Source organism: Gracilinanus agilis, chromosome X (genome assembly GCF_016433145.1).
Source record: "Gracilinanus agilis isolate LMUSP501 chromosome X, AgileGrace, whole genome shotgun sequence".
In the NCBI taxonomy this organism is placed as follows: domain Eukaryota; kingdom Metazoa; phylum Chordata; class Mammalia; order Didelphimorphia; family Didelphidae; genus Gracilinanus; species Gracilinanus agilis.
Window position 1 is genome coordinate 66761742 of NC_058136.1, and position 18332 is coordinate 66780073.

Here is an 18332-nt window from a genome sequence, read left to right on the forward strand (position 1 = left end):
TCTCTCTTTCTCTCTCTCCCTATCTTTTTCTCTTTCTCTCTCTCTGCCTCTGTCTGTCTCTCTTTCTCTCTCTCCCTATCTTTCTCTCTCTGTCTCTGTCTCTGTGTCTCTGTCTGTCTGTCTGTCTCTCTCTCTCCTCTTCCTCCTCCCTCCCTTCCTCCTGCCCCCCTCAGAATACTTACTGGTTTCTTGATTTGTCTTGATACTCATTTTATCCTTCAATAGGAAACAACGAAGGAAATTCGTTTCTGGATCTGATTCTTGCAAACATGGAGGAGCTGATGCTGGGGTGGAGTTGATGGGAACTCTGGGGGAAGTGATGACTCTTTGTTAGATTTTATGATGGGGGAGGAGACAACCAGATATAGATTGCGATAGACTCCCTATTTTTTGAGAAGAGGCCTCCAAAGTTTCAAGAGAAAGGAGAGTTGGATCCCATGGACTAGTAGTATTCTACTGAGGAAGTTGGCCCTGGGGGGGACGAATGACTCAATAATGAAATTCTGAGGGCCCAGAACCTAACAATTTCAATGAGAAGAAAAAAGGAGGAATGGATGAAGGAGTCACTTAGATTTTTTCACTAAAAAGTATAGAAGATAGAAGCAAGGTCAAGCAATAGAAGATGAACTGAAGAGTAATCGTGTAGGCTTGTGAGAAGAATGTCTGGAGCACTAAAGTTCAAAATGAGCTGAAGTTGGTGAGGAAAGCTAAGGCCTACAGAGAAGAATTTTCGAGGGGAAAAGAGGAAAAAAGGGGCAGGCCCCTGAAAGAAGGGGAAGGCCCACTGCTTGGGGAACATGAGTGGGCTGATGACAAGGGTCAGGGGTCTTCCCGGAGGCAAGTCACAATACATAGAGCCTCCATGCCTGATCATAGGCTTGGAGGTAAAATAGGCTCAGTCCCTGTTGAGTGATGGTGGCTTTACTCCTAGGTCTCAGCTACTGATTGGGTGAGTGGCCACACTTTACCTCTCTAAATTGCTTTCCTCATATAAAAGAGGCACTGTGGCCCAGTGGCCAGAAAGATGTGGGTTCAAATCCTGCTCCGGTCACTGTGTCACTCTAGGCCAGTCACTTTATGTCTCAATGCTCTGGGCTGCTCTTTAAGTACAAAGAAGGTGCTGACCTGCATTGGTAGAAGGAATTTCTTCTTCTGGGATGGCCCTTTACCAATGAGAGCACAGGTCCAGGCCTTCCCTTATCCTCCTCCCTCCTACTCTTACAAAATGAGCCCTAGCCAGTTGTCACTGGTTCCACAATACTTGACCTTCTTTCTTGCCTTCTCTCTTTTCCAGGTTACTCTTCAGCTGTGCAGAAATTTTCTCAGACCCTACAGTCCTTCCAGTTTGACTTCACTGGGGACACACTGACAGATGATGAGATCAACATCGGTAAGTCTTTCTCTCCTATCCAGGAATGTGGTCTCCTATTCACCAGTGTGACCTTCCCTCTTCAGGAAGGAGGTCTTTCTTAGAGGATGAGCTCTACCTGAGGCTCTCCCTGCCAGAATCTAGGATCTGGGATTCCTTGGAAGCCAGTTTCTCACTTTCAGGTGAAAAGTTAGCATTTCCCATGGATCCCTGCAATGTCAAGGATGATCCATAATGGAGGTCATAGAAGAAGGAGGGATTGGTGATGTTGTGGTAAAAATGCACAGTTTCTAATTTAAAAAAAAATAAATTTTATTTGTTTATTCTAAATTTAACAAACACCAAAGAAATGGAACATTTTAATATTTGAGTAGAACAGAAGACAGAATTGTACCTGACACTCTGAATCTATTATGGACAGCTTATTTTTCATGTTATATATATGATAAATTCAACATGAAACTTTCAAAACTATCTTGTTGGTTTGTTTCCTTCTCACCTTCCTTCTACTTTCTTCTATGCCATTTTATTTTATTTTTTTCAATACCAAATATCAGCTCCAAAGTAGAAGAGTGGTAAGGGCTAAGCAATTAGGGTTAAGTGACTTACCCAGGGTCACACAGCTAGGAAGTGTCTCAGGTCAGATTCGAACCCAGGGCCTTCCTTCTCTGGGCCTGGTTCTCAATTTGTTGAGCTACTTAGCTGTCCTCCTTCTATGTATTTTTTTACCCTTACCTTCCACTTCAGAATCAATAGTTGTGTATTGGTTCAAAGTCATGGCTAGGCGATTGGGGTTAAAAGATTTGCCCAGGGACAGACAGCTAGGATGTGTCCAAGGTTAGATTTGAACCCAGGACTCAACATCTCTAGGCCTGGCTCTCTGTCCAGGAAACCACTTAGCTGTCTCCCTTCTATGTGTTTTAAAGAAATGCTTTGATGACCCACTTTTTCTTTTTTAAGTAATTAAAATTTTTTCAATAATTAAAAATCTACCTTTTCTTTAGCCTTCTTCCTGCTTTCTATTGAGAAAGAAAAATAAAACGTCAATTACAAATAAATATGTATATATGCCTATTGATGTATATATACATATATATTCAAGCAAAATCAATTTCCTCAGTGATCATACATAAAACATTAACCCTCTTTTTCTTTTATTCTTTTGGATGGGAGGGCAACCCTTTCTTTACCTCTCCACCTCCCTACAACTTAGAAAAATGAAAGAAAAACCAAATCCTTTTAACCAGTCAAGCAAAACAAATTCCCACATGGGTCACGCCTGAAAATGATGTCTTTTTCCTCCTCAGGATCTGGGTAGCCTGCTTCATCCTAAGTACTCTGGAATCAAAGTTGCTTATTGGATCATACAGAATTCTTAAGTCTTTCAAAACAGTTTGTCTTTACAGTGTTCTTATAGTCAAACTTGTTTTCGTGGTTCAGCATTCTTCATTCTGTATCAGTTCAGACAAATCTTTTTCAGTTTCTCCGAGTCCATCCCTTTATTTATGTATAAACTCCTTTTAGTTTATCCATTCCAAGTACTGATTCTAAAGCAGAAGAGCAGTAAGGGCTAGGCAGTGGGGGTTAAGTGACTTTTGTAGAGTCATACAGCTGGGAGGTGTCTGAGGTCAGATTTGAACCCAGGACCTCTCATCTCCAGGCCTGACTCTTTATCCACTGAGCCACTTAACTGCTTCCAATATATTGCTTACATTAATTTATTTTTTAGAAATCCTTACCTTCTGTCTTAGAACCAATACATAAGCAGAAGAGCCATAAGGGCTAGGCAATGGGAGTTAAGTGACTTGCCCAGGGTCCCAGCTAGGAAGTGTCTGAGGCTAGATTTGATCCCAGGACCTCTCCTCTCCAGACCTGGCTCTCTATTTACTGAGTCATGTATCTGCTCAGTTTGTGTTTTAAGAATTTATTTTGAGGTGGAATTAAAAAAAAAACTGCTCCATACTTGATATCTTCTTTGCACAGTGATTAATTTTTCTAGATAGAATCTGGTTAATCCCTTTCAGGGGATACTCTAGATAGCAGCCATATTTAACCTTTGTCTAATAGGTTTTCCCCTGAAATTCTAGATTGCAAGCAGTGAGCAAAAGAATGTAGAAAAACTTGATTTCTTCTCTTTGGGGTTCAGTTCTCCTAAGATTGAATCCAGGCTGCTTGAGATAAGACTCAGAGATCTTTATGGATCCCTGAACTGTGACAGGTGACATGATTCTTGCCTATAGCTGCCCTTAAACATTAAGGGCTGACTGAGGTTAATAAACATTTCTAGCTCTTTCTATTTACTCCTTTTCGTAGCACTCTTCTCAGCTTCCTCAACATTGAGATTGTTTTTGAGACAAATTTGCAGCCATAGCATGGGTCTTCTCCTTTCACCCGTTGTACAAAATAAAGGGGTTTTAGCTCATGTTCCTTGTTAGAGAATTCGGATTCATAGAGATATTTCACTGGTCTTTCTGGAAAGGGAAAATTAATGTGTATTAGTTGCCCTTAAAATTTGCAAATAGCTTCTCCGAGGTTTTATGAAGATTTTCTGTGACCTCTGGTACTTCGGGTAATGTAGGGATGTCTCCTCCCTGCTGTCATTGGTGGGACTGACAACAAATTCTTCCTTGATTTCAGAAAGGGACAAAAATTCATGAAGGAGACATTAGGGAAAAAGAAGAGAGGGATGCCAATCAATTCAGGAAATGGCTGACCAAGTTATGGTCTATGAATGTAATGGAATACTTTTGTTCTGTAAGTCATGATTTGAAAGGGGCGGGGTAGCTAGGTGGCTCCGTGGATTGAGAGCCAGGTCTAGAGATGGGAAGTCCTGGGTTCAGACACGGCATCAGAAACTTTCTAAACTGTGTGACCCTGAGCAAGTCATCTACCCAATTTCCTAGGCCTTACCTCTCTTCTGCTTAGAACTGATACATAGTATTGATTCTAAGACAGAAGATAAGGGTTAAAAAAAAGAAATGATGAAGGGGATGGTTTCAGAAAAACTCCAGAAGACTTGTATGAACTGATGCAGAGTGAAATAAGAAGAACCAGGAACATAACTTATGCAATTATAAGATACTGTAAAGATAATCCACTCTGAAAGACTTGAGCCTGTAGATAACCATGATTCTAGAGGATCCATGATGAAACATGTGCTTCCTGACAGAGTGGTGGTGAGGGGGGACTCAGGGTAAATTCAGGAACCCGATTCTTTTTTTGGAGATGGCTGGTGCAGTTTTTTTTTTTTGCTCAACAGCAAATGTTTGTAACTATGGTTTTGTTTTTCATTCTTTTTCAACTGTGTGTGTGTGGTGGAGGGTAGGAGTTAGAGTAGGTAGATTTTGATTATTTGAAAGAAATTAAATTTTATTTTAAAAAGAGAGAAAAAGAGAAGACCATAAACAGATAAATCATTTAGTTCAACTCCATCATTTTATTGAGGAGGAAACTGAAGTACAGAATGGGAAGTGATTTAGCCACCATCATACAAGTAGTAAGTGGCAGGGCCAACACTCACACTGGGGTTTCTTGATGATAAATTCAGTGCCTTTTCTACTCCACAATTTTTCCCATTCTAACCTCAGAAGTGCAAGAATAGACTTCCTAGTTCAGGAATCTTCTGGAATCTTATTTTTTCCTTCCCTAGTGTTTGGCTGATGCAAAAGTCAAATCCCCTAAGGTCACATGAATACTAATTGGAGAGACACATTTCAAGAGAGACAGTGTGTTAGAGTGGACAGAGCTGTGACCTGGGTGGAAAGAAGAAGGCCTGAGTTCTAGTCCTGTTTTATGACCTTCATTTTGGATAGGTTCCTCATCAGGCAGTGTAATATGTAATGTTGAAAGCACTGGCTTGTTTGTGGGCAAGTTTGCTACTAGATTTAATACTATTAACTCCTTTTACAACCCAGGAGGAATTTCTTCTCCATTGTAACGATTAAAAATGATGAAGGCCGATATAATGAGGGAAATTAGTATTTTAATAAAAACCATGCTGATAGAGATAAATCCACCACACGCCTGTAAAAAATTCAAATTCCCGCCTCCGCCATTTTCTTTCATACCTTCCCTACCCATCTCAGCCCCCCAGGGGGCCGCTCAGGACACAAAGAGAGGGTGTCTCCAGCCCGCCCTCTGAATTTAAGTCGAGCTCAACGTTGGTTCCCGTTCCCTGACCTAATCACATCAGGAACCGGAAACCCATTGGAATCACGGGGAATGTAGTCTCAAAGTTCCCCACATGTCCACAGGAAGTTTGTAAGATACTTTTAAATGGTACCTCCCTGAATTCCAAACACACACCATTCACTTTTGTTTTTCCATATGTAAAGTGAAGGACTTGTTCTGGAAAAAATCCAATAAAAACAGTGTTTTTTGTTCTAAGCTTCTTCTACCCTTCTCAGCTCTGGCATTCTCTGTTCTAATTCTGATGTTCTCAGGTCCCTTTCTAATCTAACAATAATTGATCTAAGGCTCTGCACACCTCAGATACTCCCTGTTTGTAGGCCCCTCCCACCTCTGACACTCCCTGTTCTAGGCCCCCTCCCACCTCTGACACTCCCTGTTCTGAGGCCCCTCCCACCTCTGACACTCCCTGTTCTGAGGCCCCTCCCACCTCTGACACTCCCTGTTCTAGGCCCCCTCCCACCTCTGACACTCCCTGTTCTGAGGCCCCTCCCACCTCTGACACTCCCTGTTCTAGGCCCCTCCCAGCTCTCACACTCCCTGTTGTAAGTTCCTGTCCAACTCTGATAGTCTCTTTTCTAGCTCCTGTGTTCTATATTTTAGGGTTTGTCTGCCCTCTAATAGCTTTATTCTTCAGACCATCCTGGCTCTGACATTCTCTGCTCTTTATGGCAGGGAATTCTCTTATAAGTTTTAGGGGAGCCAGTTGTTTGTCTAATCTACCCCCCCACCCCCACCCCCGTGCGATTCCCAAAACAGGTATCATTTTCTAGGTTGAGATGAAACATAGAAAAGCCATTAGCTTTCCTTGTATGTAAGTTGGGTCTTGTCTCTGGAATTTTTTACTATTTAGATATAGATTATTTCTTAAGATTGAAAAGAAACTGAACATGGGGAATACATGATAGATGCTTAGCTCAGACCATTGTTGTCTTCCCCTGAATGGCCTTTGCCATTCACTTCTTTCTCCTCCAAGACAGGGCTTCCATGCAAGCTTTTTACACTTCAGTCCTATGAGGGAACATCAGAATTTGGAAAGAGAGCTGGACTTGTGTCAAGAGTCTGAAGTTCAAGGCCCAGATCATAGCCCTATGATGTTGGGTCACACAATTTGCTTCTATGTGCCTCAGTTTCTTCATCTGCTAAAGGAAGGGGTTAAACCATCTTGGTGGTCCCTTGTAGCTCTCCAGTCCTCTGGAGCAGGAGTTTTTAGTTTGTGGTCTGCCACCTTGGTGAAAAATGTTTTGATAACCATATTAGAAATTTGTTTCCTTTGTTATTTTATGTATTTTTTATTTAATACCTTTTGAAATATTATTCTGCGAAGGACTTCATATGCTTACAAGACTGCCAAAGGAATCATTATGAACCCTTCATCTAGAGGCTTAGAGAAGTAGTTAGGGGATCCACAGGCCAGCTGGCAAGCTGAGACAGTGGATAGTATTGGACTGAGAAGACCCGAGTTTGAAACCTACCCTAGACACGTACTATCTGTGTGACTCCAACAAGTCACTGAACTTCTTTCTCACCTGTAAAATGGGGTTTATTGTAGTATGTCCCTCATAGGGTCATTAGGTTATGTATAGCCCTTTGCAAACCTTAAGATACTGTCTACACACCAGCTAATGTAATAAAGGTTATGATAATAATTATTATAATCAAAATAATTGAATAGGGAGCCAGAGTTCAGCCTAGCTGTGGCGTATTGACTAAGTTCCTTAGCCATTTGTTTCCCCTCCGAGACACTACATTAATTTGCAGAGCAGATAGTGGCCTGTGTTGGCACTGAAACCACTGGTCCAGTCACCACCATCCTAATCTGTTTAACTTACTGTCCCAATGTGCTTCCCAGGCTAGTTCTGGGGATTAAGAGAATCACTATCAACTACTGAACAATGTAAGCTAGTCTCTGGCGCTCCCCTCCCCTTCCCCCCCTCCAGTTTCTTTAGTTCTGGGCTCAAGCACTTTTTTTCTTTTTTCCTGATTCAGAGGTGGTCTGGCTGAACCCTATACCTGTGGGTGTCCTTGGCGAGCCTGCTATGTGGTTGGTCTAAGTGTTGTTCATTCTGGGATCTTGTCAAGTACCAGAAACTAATTAGCCTCCTTTTCTGGTCTTTTCTTACAGCGGAATCTTTTAAGGAATTTGCTGAGCTCCTCAGTGAAGTTGAAAATGAGAGGATGATGATGGTAAGTATGCCCCCTTAAGCCTCTGGAGGGGGTCCTAGGCAGGCAAGTATATTAGCTGCCTACAAGAGAACATTTTGGGATGGGGTGGTGGTTACTTTCCAGGTGGTCCTCTTTTCTGTGAGCTGTTTCTCAGTATTTCTGGCGAGCCAAGGGAGTTCTGGAACTGTGGTTTCCTTTGTAGCAATCAAGGTACTTGAATAATGGACTTGTTTGCAGGCTCTCAAGTGCCCATCATGGGAGTTTGCCATCAAAGTAGCAGCAAATTAGTATGGAAATCCTGTCTCTGTTTGCTTCAGTTAGAAAGGACTTTGGAAGAGCTGAAATTAGACCAGAATAACAATGTTGAAGACCGTCATCGTTTTTTTCTTTTAATTAGCTGGAGAATTAAAAAAAATTGTAAACCTAATAACAACCATCAACAAATAAACAAAACACAAATTGTGGTGAGTTTGCCAAAGCCTTTACTTTGAGGTTTAGAGACCTCTGCTCATAGTTTAGACCTGGAAGGGCTCTTTGAGCTGATCTAGTCTGGCGGTTCCCCAACTTTATGTAATGATGCTCCTAATTTACTAGCAAAAACCCCCACTGTTCCTTTCTACACAAACAATTTTTAACTCATCTTTTTAAAAAATCAAATTAAAAATTTATAATTTTGATCTCATCACACAGACATGATACATACAGTAAATTAATAGAACATACTCATTCATTCAGAAAATCCCTTTCAGATGTTCATATTTAATCCTTATAAAAGTATTAGCGATAGTATTATTATTATTATTATTATTATTATTATTAGAGTGATAATGAGTGGACTTGTTTTTTTCAGCCCAGTTTCTTAAAACATGGTGTATTGGGACAGCAAGGTGGCTAAGTGGATAGAGAGCCAGGCTTGGAGATTGGAGGTGCTGGGTTTAAATCTGTTCTCAGACACTTCCTAGCTGTGTGACCCTGGGCAAGTCATTTAGCCCCCATTGCCTAGCCCTTACCCTTCTTCAGCCTTGGAACTGATACTTATTATTCATTCTTAGATCAAGATAAGGATTTCAAACAAAACGGAAGATAACATGGTGCATTCGTGACTTTGCTTTTTGTAATTCTGTTTCTACTACTGTTGAAATCTCCATTTCCTTCATAAAGTATGTAGCTGAGAATCCATTCTATACTAACAGTTATGGCCAGCAATAGTAAACTTGGTGTCACATTGTTGATGAAATGGAAAACCCTCTACTCCTTTACAACCAAATGAAAGATAAGGAGATTTTCAGCTTCAAATACTTGTTTTAATGTAAAGTCCCAGATGACTCCATTTGCTCTTTTTGTTAAGATGGAATAAATGGAGTCAACAGGTTCCTACTCTGTGCTCAGCCTTGGGGATTTAAAGAAAGACTAAAGACGGTCCCTACTTTCCAGAAGAGCATAGACTAATGGGAGATACGCCATGTAAACACCTATGTACAAATAAAATATGTACCGAATGAATTGGACATAATCTACTGAGAGAAGGAATTGGTACCAAGGAGAACTAGGAAAGACTCTCATGGGAGTGTGGGGAATTCAGGAGGTAGACACGAGGAGGGAAAAGGTTCCACCCATGGGGGACAGCCAGTAAAAATGCTCAGAGTCAGGAGATGGTAGGCCATTTTTTTTTCAAACCCTTAACTTCTGTGTATTGGCTCCTAGGTGGGAGAGTGGTAAGGGTGGGCGATGGGGGTCAAGTGACTTGCCCAGGGTCACACGGCTGGGAAGTGTCTGAGGCCACATTTGAACCCAGGACCTCCCGTCTCTAGGCCTGACTCTCCATCCACTGAGCTACCCAGCTGGCCCCGGAAGTATACCTTTTTTAACCTTTACCTTTCATCTTAGAATCAATACTGTGTATTGGTTCCAAGACAGAAGAGTGGTAAATAAGGGCTAGGCAATGGGGGTCAAGTGACTTGCCCAGGGTCACACAGCTGGGAAGTGTCTGAGGACAGATTGGAACCCATCGCTAGGCCTGGCTCTCAAACCACTGAGCCACTTGGCTAGGGATATTGTTTTAAGTTGTCATGGCTAAGTCTCCATTGCAGAGAAGATCTCTTGACTTGCTTTGGTAGAGAGGGGAAGCTGCCTCACCTGAGAGTCCTCCATATAAGTGAAGTAACAGGTAAAGTCTCTTTCCTTCCTTAGATCTAGAAGAGCCCTCAGAGCTGACTCCACCAACGCCTTCTTTTTACAGATGAAGCCCAAGGAGGTTATGTGACTTGCCTAGGGTCACATAGGTAGCTAATGGTAGAACCAAGTTTTGAAGCAAGGTTCTTTGTGTCAAAATCTTGTGCTTTCTCCACTGTATCATGTTTATTGTATCCAAAAGAATATCACAGAATTTTGATGTTGGGAAGAACCTCTGTGGCCATCTTATCCAACCTATAGCTGCTGCTCTCCCCTCGTATCTCCTCTATAACTTTGTATGTGAATGGTAATCTCACATCTGCTTGAAGAACCTCCATTCTGACTATGTCACACATATCCCACCTCCCCTTATTCAATAAACTCTAGTGGCTCCCTATAACCACCAAGATCAAATAAGAAACCTCATTGGTGTTCAAAGCTTTTCTATTCTTTCTTTCTTTTTTTTTAAATAACCCTCACTTTCTGTCTTGGAGTCAATACTGTGTATTGTCTCCAAGGCAGAAGAGTGGTAAGGGTAAGCGATGGGGGTCAAGTGACTTGCCCAGGGTCACCCAGCTGGGAAGTGTCTGAGGCCGGATTTGAACCCAGGACCTCCCGTCTCTAGGCCTGGCTCTCCATCCACTGCCCCCATTCAAAGCTTTTTAATAATCTGTTCCCTTCCTACCTTTCCACTCTGTGTTGTTGGTGCTCTTTCCACTTGAGGAGAACTCTGCTTGCTGGAAAGTTCCTTTTCATATTTTGCTTCAATTTGCCCCTTTTGTGATTCCTACCCATCATTTGTAGTTGCATCTTCTGGGGCCAGACAGAACCTGTCTGTATGATTGCCTTTCCGATAGATAGGAAGACAGTTCTTTTGTCCCTTCCCATGAATCTTCAGACTGCTTCACCTGATCCTTCTTTAGTGTGACCATCGTAGCCACCTTCCTCCGGATGTTTTCCTTCTTTGACTCATTTCATTTTTATTTATTCCTTTTATTTCAACACTTTCCTTCCTACATAGACATCCCTTTCATCTTCCTCTCCCCAGAGATCCATCCTTTGGAGGAAAAATTTAAAAATCGGGGGCAAAGGCATGTTAGTAACGCCGACCAACTCATTGGCCGTGCCTAGTGGGATTTGTCGTATTCCCCATCCACCGACCTACGCCTCTGCAGAAGGGAAGAAGCTGCCTTTTCTCCTCTTTTCTCTGTGTCTAAACCCCACGAGGGGTATCATTTTCATACAGTTATGAAAAAAATGGGGGCTCTTTATTGTAGCCGTAGAACCAGTTGGCTTTGGGGGCAGCCATATCACATTCGCTCATTTTGAGATTCACTCTTCTACCATCCACAGAGCTTTTGTCTTTTTTCAGGCCAACCCTTTCCCAGTCATATCTCCTAAATCTAGTATCCACCCAGCTGAATTCTGAAACCCACGTTTAGGAATTGATATTTGGTCCTATTAAATGTCGTCTTGCTCGATTTAACCCAATGTTCTAGCCTCTCTAGGAGAGAGCAGGTCGTAGGGCATCGACTGGAGATTCCTTTGGACCCCAGTGGGATTTCACCCCCTACCCCCAGGTAGGGTTGTGGAGACTGCCTTGCCTTTGGGGAATTCCCCGTGGAAAGAGCTTCTTTCCCAAAGATCTCAAGGGGAGCCTGGGAGACAGCCCACCAGGCACACAGCAGCCCCGTGATGTTCTCTGCTTTCTAAAGACTTTGTGGGATGATGCCAATGTCATCCTGAGAGCCGTCCCCTCCCCATCTCCAATCTATTCACACAGCAACATAAAGTCCGGCCGTACTTGACCACCCTCACTATTTCATGATCTCTTTTCTTTGCCTAAGAGAGAGAGATCTACAATATTGGAGTAGTATCCGTCTTTTGAGAAAGTGCTTTTCCCACCCCTCTCCCTGGCTTCTGGCCACCCGAGTGAGTCACTTTCTTCTGTCTTTAATTATGCCGTCCCCTTTTGTCTCCAGGATGCCTCCCTCACATGCTGAATGTTGGCTCCCCACTTCCCACTTGAGTCCAGGAACGATGTGAGCAGAGGGTAGAGGTCTCAGCAGAGGTCTTTCACAACCTGCCAGGAATTCACGGCCTGATTACCCATTTCCTGGCCCCGTTAGTAAAGGGCCTCCTTGGCCTCATCCCAGATGAGCTGGAGGTATCAAACAGTCTTTGTCTTTTCTAGCCGAGCCCTTGGAAGAGCAGAAAAAACTCAGGGCTAATGGATGAGGTGCAGAGAGTCAGAAATTCCCAGGAGGGAACTTCAGTGGCAGTAGGAGAAACTTTGGAAGAACTTCCCAGTGGTGAGGTTTCATCCCATTCAGATAGTTCGGGTGGGGAGTTCCTCCTGCGAACAAATCTTAGTATGATTCCTGCCACATAGCAGGTACTTCATCAATGCAATGAAACCTCATGCCATGTACGGGAGTTGAGGCTGCAGGAGCTACGTGGTTTCGAGCAGGGGTTCTCAACTTGGGAGCCATGAACTTTGCGCGGTAGACAATCAGGAGCCATGAAAGGTTTTTGAGTAGAGAGCTGGCATCTGTGCATGCATTAATATGTGGCGATGATGTGAAAGATGGTTTGGAGAGGAAGGAGAATAGAGGCAGGAGGACTTCTTAGTTCAGGGAATTGGCAGTGAGAGCCTATGCTAAGAATTGGATAGGGGTTTTTGGTTTCGTTTTAATTTATTTATTTTTAAAATTATATTTTTATTTTGCATATTTTCCCCTAGTTACATGTTTCACGTTCTTGCCCTCTCCCAAAGCTCCCCTAAGCCCCCTTAGCTGACGCACAAGGAATCAGATATGTTGAGGAGGAGATAGATACTAGAGCTATTGCAGAGGAAGAATCAACTTGAATTGACAGTAGGAGAGATAAGGAAGAAGGAGGTTCTAGGGAACTTTGAAGCCACAGGATTCTGGAATGGGTGTCGGCCTTTTTTTGGATGTCTTCATTAATAACCACAGCAGCAATAATTTAAACACCCGTCAAAGGTCCCAAATTTCATCCGTATCTCCATTGATACAGTTCTCGCCTCTATTGTACCTTAGCGGGCAGTCTTCATGGGTTCCTGTGGCTGAAAGCCTTTCTCCGGCTTGATGATGGCTGTTGATAATGTTTCTATTGCCCTTATGTCTTACAGACCAATTCCTTTACAACCATATTTTCTGGGATGCTTTCTCCCCCCCCCCCAATTATTTTATTCCAGTGACAAATTCACACATAAATTTTCCAAGATTACATGATGCATGCTCTCTCCCTTCCTTCTTCCCTCTCCACTCTGTGTCATTTAAAATCACTTGGGATACTTGAAACTACATTTCCCATGATCCCTAATGGGTTTCCTGTTTTGGATGACGTATTCAAGGTGAGGGACTGTTTTAAATAGGGGGGAAGTGACTTTGAACTTCCTCTTTAACTACCTGCCTCTTTAGCTACTGAGCGCATGGAGGTAACAATAATGGCTGGGGCGGCAGTTTTGAATTCTTACAAGCGCGTGGTCTAATGACTTTATCTATCAGCATGGCTTTAATTAAAATACTAATTTATATTATTATATCAGCCTTTATTATTTTTTATCTTAATAACTCCTGGAGCTGACAAGCACTTCCACTGGGTTATACATGTATGATCACTCAAAACCTATTTCCGTACCGTTCATTTTTGTGGAGAGTAATCTCATTAGACCAAAACCCCCAAACATATACCCATACAAACAAGCGATGAACCATATGTTTTTCTTCTGCTTTTCTACTCCAACAATTCTTTCTCTAGAGGCGGAGAACATTCCTTCTCATTAGTCTCTCAGGATTGTCCTTGATCATTGCATTGCTTTTAGTAGCAAAGCTTATCTCATTTGATCATCCCACAATGTTTCAGTTGCTGTGTATAATCTTCTCCTGGTTCTGCTTATTTCACTCTGCATCAGTTCATGGAGGTCTTTCTAGTTCTTAAAGAAATAAACTGCCATCACCATATACCACAGTTTGTTCAGCTACTCCCCAATCGAGGGATACCCCCCCCCAACCCGAGTTTCCAATTTTTTGCCACCACAAAAAGTGCAGCTAGGAATATTTTTGTACAAACAGGTCCATGGGATGCTTTCTTTTGTGTGTTCTGGATGTGTACAATTGCCTGTGCTTACCTTGTAGCACGTGTTCTTACTTCATGCTACCATCAGTTAGCTCTTACGCTGAAAATTGAGTTTTCCCTTGACAAATTTCAAGTGCTTCTCAGGCTTTTTTTAATGATTGGTTGTCAAGGCCTTTGAGATGGGAGTATGTTCCTTTAGGGTGCTTCCAGTACTTACTTCAACTCATTGCTCATCAGCCCCAACATTGCCTCCATGCTCCAAAGAAAGGAATCATTATACTGTTGAGTGCTTTTCTCTGTCCCTAGCAATGAATTTAGCAACTTTCTTTTTTAACTGAATTGTGCTCAGTAAGAAACCTGGTTTACTAAATGGACTGAAGTGTTAAGGAGTTGTCTTCTACAGGCTATGACTTCACCTGGGGATTATGGGAGAGATTATCGATACATTGATCTGAAGGAAGTGATTAAACACTTAGTTACAATGTATTTATTCAGTCCATACATTGTGCCAGGCACTCCGCTATGGGCTGCGTGTTCATTTTTTGGTTTAGACCTGTGATTTCATTGATGTAGCCCAGTGATGAGCAAACTTTTGAAAGAGGGGGCCAAAGGAAAGGAAATGCTCATCTGTCAGTCTGTTTCCAAGGTGACTCTTTCAAAGTTTCCTTGTATTGTATTCTACTTGTTGTATCCCTCAGATTAGGAAGAATGTCTCACAGGCAGATAGAACATTTCAGGGGGCCACATCTCGCCCATCACTGATGTAGGGAAATCCCAGTGAGAAAACTCCTTGTAACAATGTTGATTGGCACCTCATATACCACATATTGTCTTTGAAAGTTGCTTGGGGGAACTGAGACATACCTAGCGATTACACCACTGATTCTTAACAAAAGTGGGATCTGAACCTATGTTTTCTTTGTTTGAGGGGAGGAGTAATGATATCAGTTTATTGATTAGGCTAGCATTTAACTGCTAAACTAATAGGTCAGTTGTCTTCTTGATGACCAAAAGTCAAGGAAGTTCCTTCATGTAGATCTATAAATACAGTTTGGGAGCTCATTATTCAGCCCCTCCCTTGAACAATGTAAGACATTTCTAATTGGTAAATTGCTAATGAAGAGGTGGACTTAGAGACTTTTTCCTTTTTAATATTTTTTATTTTTTAGAAAAGTTAACATGGTTACATGATTCATGCTCCTACTTTCCCCTTTACCCCCCGACTTCCCCTCCATAGCCGATGCACATTTCCACAGGTTTTAACATGTGTCATCAATCAAGACCTATTTCCAAATTGTTGATAGTTGCATTGGTGAGGTAGTTTCGAGTCTACATCCCCAATCATGTCCGCCTCAACCCATGTGTTCAAGCAGTTGTTTTTCTTCTGTGTTTCCTCTCCTGCAGTCCTTCCTCTGAATGTGGGTAGTGTTCTTTACCATAAATCCCTCAGAATTGTCCTGGGTCATTGCATTGCTGCTAGTACAGAAGTCCATTACATTCGATTTTACCACAGTGTATTGGTCTCTGTGTACAATGTTCTTCTGGCTCTGCTCCTTTCACTCTGCATCAATTCCTGGAGGTCTTTCCAGTTCACATGGAATTCCTCCAGTTTATTATTCCTTTGAGCACAATAGTATTCCATCACCAGCAGATACCACAATTTGTTAAGCCATTCCCCATTTGAAGGGCATCCCCTCATTTTCCAGTTTTTTGCCACCACAAAAAGCACAGCTATAAATATATAAATATTTTCATACAGGTCTGTTTATCTATGATCTCTTTGGGGTACAAACCCAACAATGGTATGGCTGGATCAAAGGGCAGGCATTCTTTTATAGCCCTTTGAGCATAGTTCCAAATTGCCATCCAGAATGGTTGGATCAGTTCACAACTCCACCAGCAATGCATTAATGTCCCAGTTTTGCCACATCCCCTCCAACATTCATTACTCTCCCCTTCTCTCATTTTAGCCAATGACTTAGAGACATTTAACTGTTCCCTCATTACTTTATCACAAGGGTAGTAAATCTTTGCCCAAATAAGAAAAATGCAGGGAAATGTGGCTGACCCACCTTACTTTCAAATTGAACTTAGGTCTTCTGACTGAATGTCAACTCTATACACATTCCAGATGTCTTTTGTTAGAGATAAAAGAAACAAAAATGGACCCCATCTTTAAGGAGCTACCAGTCTAGATGAGAGAATGAAGAGGTGAGGAATTTGCCAAAAGAACTTTTTAAGTAGTGGGACCAGAAGGAAGAGATTATTAGATTTAGAGGTTGAATTAAAACCAGTGGAAATACACATCAGCCATGGGGGGGGAGAGGGGGAAGTCGGGGGGTGAAGGGGAAAGTAAGAGCATGAATTATATAACTGTTAATTTTTCAAAAAAATAAATATTAATAAATGTTTTAAAAAAAAGAAAGCAGAGAGGGGAAAAAAAGATTTAGAGGTTGAAGAGACCATGGAGGATCAACAAACCAATTCCATCAAACTGAAATAACAATGGATTGCTGCCAGTGGAAAAGTGACTTAGAAAACCACAAACTGACATTATGTGTATCGTATTATATTTTTGTTTGTTTTGTTAAATAATTCCTAGTGACACATTATTCTTGTTTTGGCAAGGCTAAGATGCAGGTTTGACACCTTTGATCTAGTCCAACCCCATTACTTTGACAGCTGAGGAAGCTGAAGCCCAGAAATTTAGAATGATTGCCCAGCATCACATAGGTAGGAGATAACCAAGCTAGTATCCAAACCAGCTCCTCATGTTCCAAACCCAGTCCTCTTTGCCTTTTAGGGCAGGTAATACTTGGAGACTTCTAGAAAATACTGAAGGAGAGGAACACGTCCTTGCAAAAGAGTTCTTGTTCTCTTTTCTGGCAGACAATAAAGGAAGCTTGGGTTGGTCCATGTCCAGACTGGGAGCAGCGAAATAATTCAGATTCAGATCATTATCCTGAAGGATATGGGCTGAGCGTTCCAAGAAGGCTTCCCTCATCTTCTCCCATCCCAGAGATGATTGCTCACTCCTCTGAACTCCCTCTGTACTCATCCACTTTTCACATTCTCCTTTGTTTCTACTTATTTGGGTAGATCTTATCTCCTGTGTTTGAGTGTAAGCTACCTGAAGGCAGAGATGATGTCTTATTCATCTGAGACCATTCACCTTTACTAACAATGTTGCCCTACCTCAAAGACAGTTTCTGAATCTGGAGATAAGCACTGTGGGTAACCTAGGCCTCCAGCTGGCCTTTGATTTCTCCTAGATTGCCTCTGGTTCCATATTCATTCAGCCTTTGTTTGAAGACGTCCAGTGGAACAGCCAGGTGGGTGTAGTGCAAAGGGCCTGGGGTCAGGAAGACCCTCGAGTTCAAATCCAGCCTCAAACACTTCCTAGCTGTGTGACCTTGGACAAGCCATTTTACTGCTGATTGCCTCAGTTTCCTTGATTATAAAATGGGATAACAATAGTACCTACCTGCCAGAAATATTGTGGGGATGCAATGAGATGATATTTGCAAGTGCTTAGTACAGTTCCTGGCACATAGTTGGTGTTTAATAAATGCTCATCCCTTTCCTCTCTCTCAATGAGGAGCCCAAAACATCTTAAGAATACTTAGAGACTACATCAGGGACTGTACTAACAGCTTTATGTATTCATCATCTCTCCTTAAAAAATTTAGCTCCTTGAAGGTAGAAAGTGTTTTATTTTTGTCTTTGTATCCCAATTTACCAACAAAATATTTGGCACATAGTAGGTCATAACTGTATTTTAACATAATTGGTTTCAATTTGTCATCCTATATATTTTATTTTATATGTTTAAAAACCTGATTCTGAGAAGGATTCCGTGGGCTTTATCAGACTGTTATCAAAGGGGTCCAAGACACAAGAAAAGGTCAAGAACTTCTGCAGGAGGAGCATCTAGGAGGCTCAGTGGATTGAGAACCAGGCCTAGAGATGGGAGGACCTGGGTTCAAATGTGGACTCAGATACTTCCTGGGCAAGTCACTTAACCTCCACTGCCTAACCCTTATCTCTCTTCTGCCTTGGAACTAATACATAGTATTGATTCTAAGATGGAAGTTAAGGGTTTAAAAAAACTAAAACTTCTACAGGAGTTTCCCGCAGGAAGGGTCTTTTTCCTTTTATCTTTGTATTCCTCTTTGTGAGATCAGGGTTGTTTGCAAGCCAGATCCTCCCTCTCTCCCTCCCTCCTTCCCTTCCTTTCTTCCTTCCTTCCCTCCTTCCTTCCCTCCTTCCTTCCTTCCTTCCTTCCTCCCTCCCTCCCTCCCTCCCTCCCTCACTTCCTCTTCCTCCCTCTTTT

General features: G+C 42.1%; 1 protein-coding gene across 1 annotated transcript in view; it reads left to right on the plus strand.

Moving 5' to 3' along the window:
* Window positions 1-18332, plus strand: part of OPHN1 (oligophrenin 1) — a 195844-nt gene that overhangs the window by 5415 nt on the left and 172097 nt on the right. The window contains exons 3-4 of the mRNA XM_044682887.1: window positions 1295-1390; window positions 7683-7744. Of these exons, the coding sequence (XP_044538822.1) occupies window positions 1295-1390; window positions 7683-7744 (158 nt within the window). The remainder of the gene's footprint in view (window positions 1-1294; window positions 1391-7682; window positions 7745-18332) is intronic.